The 9,305-nt window shown below is 37.4% G+C and overlaps 1 protein-coding gene across 2 annotated transcripts; it reads left to right on the top strand.

Moving 5' to 3' along the window:
- Positions 1-557: 557 nt before the first annotated feature.
- Positions 558-8,766, top strand: ETFALPHA (electron transfer flavoprotein alpha). 2 transcript variants are annotated; one of them, XM_088978722.1, is made up of 8 exons: positions 558-910; positions 1,796-1,978; positions 2,209-2,420; positions 3,615-3,778; positions 4,070-4,228; positions 4,488-4,540; positions 6,506-6,646; positions 8,569-8,766. In XM_088978722.1, the coding sequence occupies exons 1-8, from the start codon at positions 815-817 to the stop codon at positions 8,644-8,646; spliced, it is 1,086 nt and encodes a 361-aa protein (XP_088834848.1). In that variant the 5' UTR covers positions 558-814; the 3' UTR covers positions 8,647-8,766. The 2 variants fall into 2 exon arrangements, with proteins under 2 accessions (XP_088834848.1, XP_088834849.1); XM_088978723.1 differs by having other exon boundaries at positions 624-910; positions 1,827-1,978.
- Positions 8,767-9,305: the final 539 nt, after the last annotated feature.

Below are 9,305 nucleotides of genomic sequence, written 5' to 3'. Positions count from 1 at the left end.
TCATCAATGAAATGATTCTTGTTATTTCAGGGGATGTTTGGAACCGTGGCCGTTTTTCAAAAAATGGTGTCACGTCAGATCTACATAGGCATTTCAACAAATGCCCATGTATCTCATTGTTTGGTTCAGCCGATTATTAAAAAATCGGGCATGCCTCGAAAATCGAGACCCCACCGATGTAGTGAACCATTTCCCCCTAACAATTGATTGATATGTATCCTATGTGGTGCTTACCTATCAGCACATACATGAAAAACAGTGATGAAAATCACCTTATCAAGCATCATAGTGTTGCTCATTGCCTACGTGGCAAAAGCGTTTTTTTGTGAAAAATGGGTCTTAGAAGCATATCAGTGCTTTTGTTTGAAAAAATTAAAGTATTCTTAGGTCAATTAGGGTTTAAGAGAAAATGGATGAAAAAAAAAAGAAAATTTTAAGAAATCTTTATTGCAAATGGGGTAATGGTCACTGATCCCATTAATACAGGTGGCTTTTATAAGTTATCCTTTTATTTATGCGACTACACAAAACTACAAAAGCATATAGCAAGCCATGGCTTTTTAATTTTTACTTACCGCAGATTAAAGCTTATCCAAAGTCCAAAAGCAGCTTTTTTTAAGGTTGGTTAGGTGGGCCATTGTGGCGTCCTTGCCCTGGACGAATCCTGGTTATGCCTCCAACTCCAACTCCGACTCCGACTCCGACTCCCAGACAACAATCTGGCCAATAAGGATCGGAGAAGGCCACTCCAAAACTACCAGAAGAAAGACTACAATCCTGAAATCTCAAAAAAGCTCTCAGCTCTCAAGCGAAAATGATAGCTGTTGCGATGCTCCGAGCTCTGAGACCAAGACCGTTCATCATTTCTTCGTCATCTCCATCTTCACCTCTCACTTCCGTCTCAAGATATGTAAGTTCTCCGCAACAACGGACTTCAAATTCACGATTTCTCTGTATAAATCTCCACATCGGCTATAACTTTTTTCTTTTATTTTATCTGAAGGTTGGGTTCCTAAATGTTTTGTTCCCAATGGTTCTTTTCCTCATTTCATGAAACTTGGTTTGTTATCGGATTAGTGGTTGATTTCTTGAATACAATCTTAAGTGTGGCTTAGATTGATCCATCTGAAGAAAATTGCAATAGATTATAACTGGTAATAGAAAAGGAAACCAAAATTCTATTAGTTCCGGTTGCTTGAAGAACCCGAATGATCTACCAAACTGAATTGAATTGGGTGTTAGTGGTCAATCTTTCAATTCAGATGCATTGTTGGAACCTGGAAATGCATAATTGCATATGGTCCTTTCACGAACTTTTTAGAAGGCCGACCTCCAAACTAGGACTATAATTTGGGATTTTGCCCTTTATTTTTATTATCTTTTTTTTTCTTCAGCTGCTTGTCATGCCCGCGTGGTGAACTGAACTAAAACAGTTTCTTTCTTATATGCACCACCTGTATTCTTTTAGCCTCACATATTGATTTTCCCCCGTCATCTTACATGTTAATCATCATCATCATCATCAACTAAGCCTTATCCCAACTATATAGGGTCGGCTACATAAATCCTGTTTTATGCATTCGATCAAACCATCGTAGTCCACTTTCTCTTATTTTAATAACACACCTTCTTCTTTGAAGAAGCAAAACTGCACATTGACTAATTTGGTTGACTGCTTGAGCAAACATGGCTTATGCATGCTAGCCATTGGTCTACTTGGCGATTGTGATGTAACGATAATTGAACTTGCATGTGTTATTTATTCTGCCTGTATTTCTCTGTTTTTTTTATCTAGATAACCACATTGGTTTTAGCTGAACATGAAGGCGGGCTTGTAAAACAATCATCCTTGAGCGCAGTGGCAGCTGCAGGGACTATTAGTGAAGGAAACTCCATTTCTATGCTATTGGCTGGGTCAGGCCCATCCCTTCAACAAGCTGCTTCTCACGCTGCCTCATGTCATCCTTCAATTTCTCAGGTATCTCTTGTTTTCCATAAAATATGATGGATTGTTTAAACGATTAATTTAATAAATTAAAGCTCACCCTATGAACTATTTAGTTGGTTTCACTCTTAATTATTTTATAATCAAACAATATTCAGTATTGTTATAAGGTAACTGTTGAAATCTTCTTCATATAAGTATATCTGGACTGCTTCTAAAATAACTTCAGGTTTTCAACTTTCTCTTACTGTTCTTTTTTTTAGGTGCTCGTGGCCGATACAGATAAATTAGCACACCCACTTGCTGAACCATGGGCTAAGCTAGTCCATTTGGTTCAGCAGCAAGGTAGCTACTCACACATAATTGCTGCATCAAGTTCATTTGGTAAAAACATACTACCACGAGCAGCTGCTCTTTTAGATGTTTCGCCCGTTACAGATGTCATTGAAATTTCTGGACGTCAGTTATTTATCAGGTATTTTCTGTGTATATTTCATTGCACGATTGTGATTAATTCTTTTCAACTATCTGGACTATTCTCTTGTCAAATAAAGTGTAGTTTGTCCAATGCGGGATGTCCCTACTTACCTACTATTCAAGAAACAGATGTTTGACTTTGCAAGAGGTTGTTTTTGTTTTTTCATTTATAATTGTAATGCCTTTTATGTACCTGCAGTCAAAGGCACTGAATGATGCCTGAGAGGGCTGCTTCCTAGGCATATTAGCATGTAGAAAACTTGAGGAATGGTCCAGACATATTCAAGTCCAGTTTGGCTAGCAAATGCGAACCTGACTATTTATTATTTGAAAATGAGATATTCACATAAACTCAGGGATATTCATGCAGATTAAGTTGTATCTTTGAAAAATGAGTGGTTTGAATCCAAGGGCTTACACCTTGATTGTTGCACCACATTCTTTTGCAGATGAAAATGACAAAACGTCAATTTTTGCAGATACTTCAAATGTATCTTACACTGCAAATGCAGAACATTCTGTCATTTCAGAGACCCTTATCTGCCAGTCACAGGTGGGTTCCACAAAGAATGCTCCAATGTGTGGTGTAAGATGTATTTGAAGGAGTATAAGAAAAAAGATTTGTATCCTTGGCAATCTCAAACTTGAATGATTTTTTTTTCGCAACGTGTTGAACCATTAAAATGTTCTGCAAGTTGACCTACATCACATTGTAGACTTAATAAAGATGCATCCTGGAAACTGAGAATTGAAAGAAAGAAAGGACAACTGACCAAGACAGGAATACCAAAAGTGAACTTGGTCTTTGTTATTACCACTTCACCAGAAAGAGAACTAAGATCCAGGATGTAATGTCCATTTCCTTTATGAGCTGGGCAATTATCCCCCATCATGACCATCTTCTAGTAAAAAAATAGTTACGGAAAGAAGCCATGTAACAGTTTCAATTATTAGTTAAACTAAATAAAAAAGATTGTTATTTAACTGAGGAACACATTTGTAGATATTAAGCTAAGAAGATTCTGATATTGTATCATTACGCTTGGATCATTTTGAAGTTGAATTTGATCATCATCTATGATTTAAGTGTATATGTGGTAAACTATCATTACCTTATCGGTTTGTTCTTACACATAATAGGTGTGTGATTTCTTAATTTGGGTCAGATATAAGGCATTGTTCTATCTGGCAGGCCAATTTATGCTGGAAATGCTCTTTGTACCGTTCGATACATGGGAGCAGAGCCTTGTATGATGACTATTAGGTCCACATCTTTTCCAGTGCCCTTGAGTTCATCTGATTCAAAATCTAATGGCGCTCCCATTTCCCAGGTTGATCTCTCAACCTTTAGTGAAGGTCTGTTTGTATCATTGAACTTCTATTCATTACATTTCTTCATGGATATTAACTATTATTAGGCCTAGTTTAGAGGGGAAAAGAAAGGTTCGGCATTACAAGGATCACCAGTTTACAGGATTACAAGTTTCTGTGGAGTTCACATTTGTTCTGTAATCCCATTAATGACATATGTCTTTAATTCCATACATAATTCTAGCCACCTGACAAACAGCTTAAAACCTTAATCGTGTTTTATTGGTTCTTTAGATGTGATAATGAGACTTCATATTTCATTTCTCTTATGTACAGATGGCATTGGGAAATCTAGATATCTAAAGCATACATCTCAGGACACAGAACGCCCAGATTTGGGAAATGCACGTGTAGTAGTCACTGGAGGTAGAGGCCTGAAAAGTGCAGAGAACTTTAAATTAATAGAGAAGCTTGCTGAAAAGCTTGGTGCAGCAGGTATGCATTTTATGAATTTTCTTGATGTACACAATTTTTTCTACCCATATATCTTTCTATATTGAAGTACTGAACCGGTTGATCTGTCTTTTCTCTCCTTGGAACATGCTAGGTAATCATGCCTTCCTCCCATAACTTTGAAGCCTTAGGGATAACTGCTCCTTCTTGGAGCCTTGGATGTTCATAGTTCATTTTAGAATTGACTTTTTTGCTTTTACTTGATTATGTTGGTTTTAACCCCTTTTCTTCTTTTCTGTAGTTGGTGCTACCCGAGCTGCTGTTGATGCAGGGTTTGTTCCTAATGAGCTCCAGGTAATGATGTTTTTCTAGGAAGCCTTTCATTTCGTCCCGAGATCACTTCATTTCAAGGTTTACTTCCTTTTTAAAGCTCAAATATTTGTTAATGCATTCTCTGTAAGACAAGGAGCAATTATCTTCCATTCTCCTTATATTTGTTCTGACTAGAAACTGTTGATGATTTAATGCTTATTAATTCAAAATGTAGGACATGTAGATGCTTTATGTGAAACTGTACTGATGTTTTGAAAACCATGGGCAAACTGCTTTTTTCTTGGTCCACCCTTGGTAGTTTAACCATAGGTCTGGCTGTTCAACCAGTGAAGATACCAAGCCAGTTTGGGAACAGTCCATATTTTTTTCCATCTTAGTGGCCCGGCCCAGTTCAGTTTCAAAACATTGACCGTGAGTCCTATTTTATTATAGCAACTGAATTTCTCTTTGCTGGTTCCATTGTGTCTACGTAAGAAAAATGTTCCAAGGCACAAAGGTCATTGAAGTTCTAATAACATGTTAGGGAATGCTATGCATTAATAAGATGAGTGAGTTGTATAATATCACTGTCTAAGTGTCTCACCATATATAGAGTCATGGTTAATAAGTTAGGATTGGAGTCTCAACCCACCTGGTCTTTTTCTTCCTCAGACTTAATTTCACAAATGCATTAGTTTCAAGGGTTAATTCATTGGCAGCATGCAGTATGTTCTACCTATTGGGATTGTCTTATTTTTCAACCATTGGATTAAGTTATAATCTAATGGTGGGTGTGGTGCTTCCTTTAAGTTAAAGTGGGTTTCATATATAAAAGGTTTCTTTTGTATGTAGGGTTTTAAGAGAGAGAGAGAGAGAGAGAAAGAGAGAGAGAGAGAGAGGTTTGCTCTTTTCCTTGTTGAAGAGGGATAAAGGAGAGCTTGAGAGAAGAAAGGTGGTCTTCGTGTAAGAGTGGGTTTTGTTCTCTTGTTTTGTTCTTTGAGTTGAGGGAGGTAAGGGAAAACGCGGGTGTACAAGGGTTACAGGTTGGCTTGGTTTCCAAGCCACTAATTGCTTCTCATTTTCTTTCATAGTGAAGAATGGTTTTCATCTCTCCCATGGACATAGGTGGTAAGGACAAACCACGTAAATCCTTTGTGTTCGTGGTGGTGCTTGTTTCTATCCGTCTTTTCTTGGATTTTTTTGTTGCTATTTGCATTCTCTTGGTTGTTATTTTGTTTCAAATACTTTATGGCTTTATCCTATGGGTGGTTGTTGTGAGCCCAATACTACCTCCAGAAATTTTTTTGTCAGTTGGGTAGCAAGCAACATCTACCTCTGCAGATTTTTTTTTTTTTGATAAATGAGTAATCAAATTTATTATAGAGAAAAAAGGAGAGTACAGTCAGCCTTGGAGGAGGCATGAGATGCTACCTCCTCATAGGGATGAGTACAGACCCAAACACTTATCAGTAAGCAAAACTATAAGTTAGCCCAATACAAAGAAAACCGAGAAGCCCCTTGTTTAGCCATAGAGTCTGCCAATGCATTTGCTGATCTGCTAACCCACTAGAAACTGAATGACATATTCCTCTGTAGATAATATTTGCCAACATGTAGATATGTATTTTACATGTTATGTGCATGTGTGCATGCATTAGGATTATATTTTAAGATTTGATTGGATTTGGTAGGCTGTAGTTTCCATTACTTGGGATGTACTCATCTATGTATTATCTATGTTCTCATCTTAGCACACTACATTTACACAAGTAAGAAATCTTTTGCTCATGAAATGTTTTATCCTTGTACATAAGTAGTTCAGCTGCAAGGTCATGTATTTTCGTTATGATGGTAGGAAGGTAGTATATATTTTATAAGGGTTATGACCTGAAATGCCTTTTCAGGGCAATAGTTGTTTGATTTGATCATTTATTTGCTTTGTTTCATTATTGGATCTTGCTGACCTCCTTTTTATGATGATCTAATGTATTGGATATTGTTTATCAGGTTGGGCAAACTGGAAAGATTGTTGCCCCTGAGCTATATGTGGCATTTGGGGTATCCGGAGCCATTCAACACCTTGCAGGAATGAGAGATTCTAAGGTCATTGTGGCTGTTAATAAAGACGCGGATGCACCTATATTCCAGGTGGGGAATAAAATCTTTATCATTCTCTATCTTTTGGTGGGTTATTGCAAATTTATTTGGAAATCTTGCATATTTCCTTCTGATTATCATTATTCGATGTGATCCAACCTGTCCTTTTTATATATTTCCATTTGAGAGTTAGGTGTTGGCAAGACCCATGTGGAGAGGATATATATAATGAGTATGGCAGAGTTGTAATTTTTAAGGACCATAACTTAACAATGAATATGGCACTGAACAAAGCAGGGTGGCAGAACAGGATTCATGTGGTAGACTACTACATATAATTAGCAGTTAAGACAAGGCTTAGATGAGTTGAGTTGAGTTGTTTTGAGAAAAGATGTGTGTTGGGATAAATGAGTGGAAAAACTTAGGGGTGCAACTTGGGCGAGCCCAACCTGAGCCCAAACCAACCCAACCTACAATTTTACACCAGTTGGGCTTGGATTTTCGGTCTTTGGGTTGGGCCTGGGCCCAAGACTTTGGGATTTTTTTGTTTTCAGGTTGGGCCTGGGCTTAGCCCTTAGGTAGCCCAAACCTGGCCCAACTATACACATCCATAATTTCATAAATACATATAAATATATATTTACATATATACATACATATTTGTATGCATATTTGCATATGTCAAATTTTAGAGTGGGCTCATTGACCAAGCCAAGCCTGGCCCAGCCCAACGCAAGTGCATCAAATTTCAGTGCAGGCTGGGCCTGGGTTGACAAGATCGAGCTTGACCCCAGGCTCAGTTTGGGCTTGGACCTTAGGCCCAAATCTTAGGGCCTCCCTAGAAAAGCTAGACCCCAGGCTCAAATTTCTAGGGGCTTGCACCCCTAGAAAAGCTAGATCAGATAGGATTAGAAATGAGCATGTTTGTAGGAATCTATGAGTCACCTCCATAGGTGATAAAATGAGGGAAAGTGGACTTAGACTGTCTGATCATGTCAATAGACTCAATACAAGATCACCCAAGCACTAGCAAGTGAATGATTTAGAAAAACTAGGACACAGGTTGAAGTAGTGATAAATGATTTGATGGTCCATAATTACTACAGAAATTATACTGAATAGAGCAGAATGGTGGAATAGGACTCATGTAATCAAACCCATATAGTTGGGACAAGGCTTTGTTGAGTTGAGTTGAGTTGCATGAATGGTTCCCTTTGTCTTGGTCTTCAACATCTTCCTCTAGTTGATAACACTTGATTGGATAATAACAGTCACAAAGTTATGTAGCAGCATATGCAAACTCATGATCAGCATATCCAATAGGATCGCTGTAATTTGGTTCACACTGATAGCCGGGTTAATTTTGGATTTTTTTTCTTTCTTTTCCCCTTTTTTTTTTGGGAGGGGGGGGGGGGGCTAGAGGTGGGGTATCTTGATACCAACTATTGCACAATGTACATTCTAAGTTGATCCAAGTATGTGCCATATATGGTGGCTGGATTTTCAACAATCAAAAAAGTAATAACTAAGGCACAGCAATGTAGAACCATAAACTTGGATGCTTACAAACTACTCTTCGGCATGTCTGAGCAAATTATCTGGTGTAAAGATGGTAGAATGCCATCATTATTAACCATTATGTGTGCCATTAGAACAGTGTCATGTGCTAATCACAAAATATCTCATAGATTTTCCTAAGAAACATAATTTTAACATTGTAATGTTCTTCAGTATCATGTTGGCTGTTATAATGGTAATGAGCTGGTAGCGTTTGATAACTGGGTGCATTTACAACTTTATGGAAATTACATTTTCCAGTCTCTTCTATAATAATTTATCTTGCAGCTTAATGGTTATAGACTTGTAGTAGTGGCAAGTGTTTTCTGTTTTTTTTTTTTTTTTTTTTTTTTTTTTTTTTACTTTGAACAGGACAGTTTCGTCTTATACCCATGTAATTGCCTCTTGAATGACAGGTTTCTGACTATGGGCTTGTAGCAGATTTATTTGAGGTAATACCTCAGTTGCTGGAGAAGCTTTCTGAAAAGAAATAGATGATTGTATTCGAGTCACTCATTGCCAAAACAGTGCTTTATATAGTTATATGTACTAACAAGGAAAGTAAAAGTTCAAATTAAGTTTAGTGGCAAAGGGAACTTTTATATTCTTACTTACATGGGAATAACATTGTGTTCATCCTAGGCAAAGAAAGTCATATCAAGGAAAGAGAAATGCATACACTTATGGTAAACTTCAGCAGGCGAGTTTCAAAAAAGCTATTTTGTAAAGCTGGTGACTAACCAAATACTAGAAGGGTTTTTTTTTTCAAAAAAGCCCATTTCAAAACGAGGCTTTTTCAGAAGCCCATTTGTGCCAAAAAGCACTCCCAAACACGACCCAAGCGATTTGCCAAGGGTCCTCTGGAGGGATTAAGGGTGTCAATGGACCGGTTTTGGACTGGAAGGACCAACAAAACATATTGAATTGGACCAATCCGATCCAAAATATTTATTAGATTGGACTGGACCTGGTCTGTAATAAATTTATATTGGATTTGGTTGGATTAAGCCAATATATGGTCCATCGATCTAAGATAAGAATATAGGTATCAATGGACCGGGTTTGAGTCAAAATCAATCTAAATTAAAATGAATTTAAACAGATTGGCCAGTCCAGACATCAAATTCGCCTGGTACAAAATAGTTCAAAATAT

This window comes from Nelumbo lutea, chromosome 3 (assembly GCF_056320005.1).
Source record: "Nelumbo lutea isolate HS-2025 chromosome 3, American lotus-T2T, whole genome shotgun sequence".
Lineage (NCBI taxonomy): Eukaryota > Viridiplantae > Streptophyta > Magnoliopsida > Proteales > Nelumbonaceae > Nelumbo > Nelumbo lutea.
The sequence above is the reverse complement of the archived record's forward strand: the minus strand, read 5'-3'. Positions and strand labels throughout refer to the sequence as shown.

What these genes read in the sequence shown, in the direction of transcription:
- ETFALPHA (XM_088978722.1), top strand. Translation starts at nt 815, where the DNA reads ATGATAGCTGTTGCGATGCTCCGAGCTCTGAGACCAAGACCGTTCATC. An exon ending in GGACGTCAGTTATTTATCAG is followed by an intron (nt 2,421 to 3,614) that starts GTATTTTCTGTG and finishes TCTATCTGGCAG; the next exon opens with GCCAATTTATGCTGGAAATG. An exon ending in TGAAAAGCTTGGTGCAGCAG is followed by an intron (nt 4,229 to 4,487) that starts GTATGCATTTTA and finishes TCTTTTCTGTAG; the next exon opens with TTGGTGCTACCCGAGCTGCT.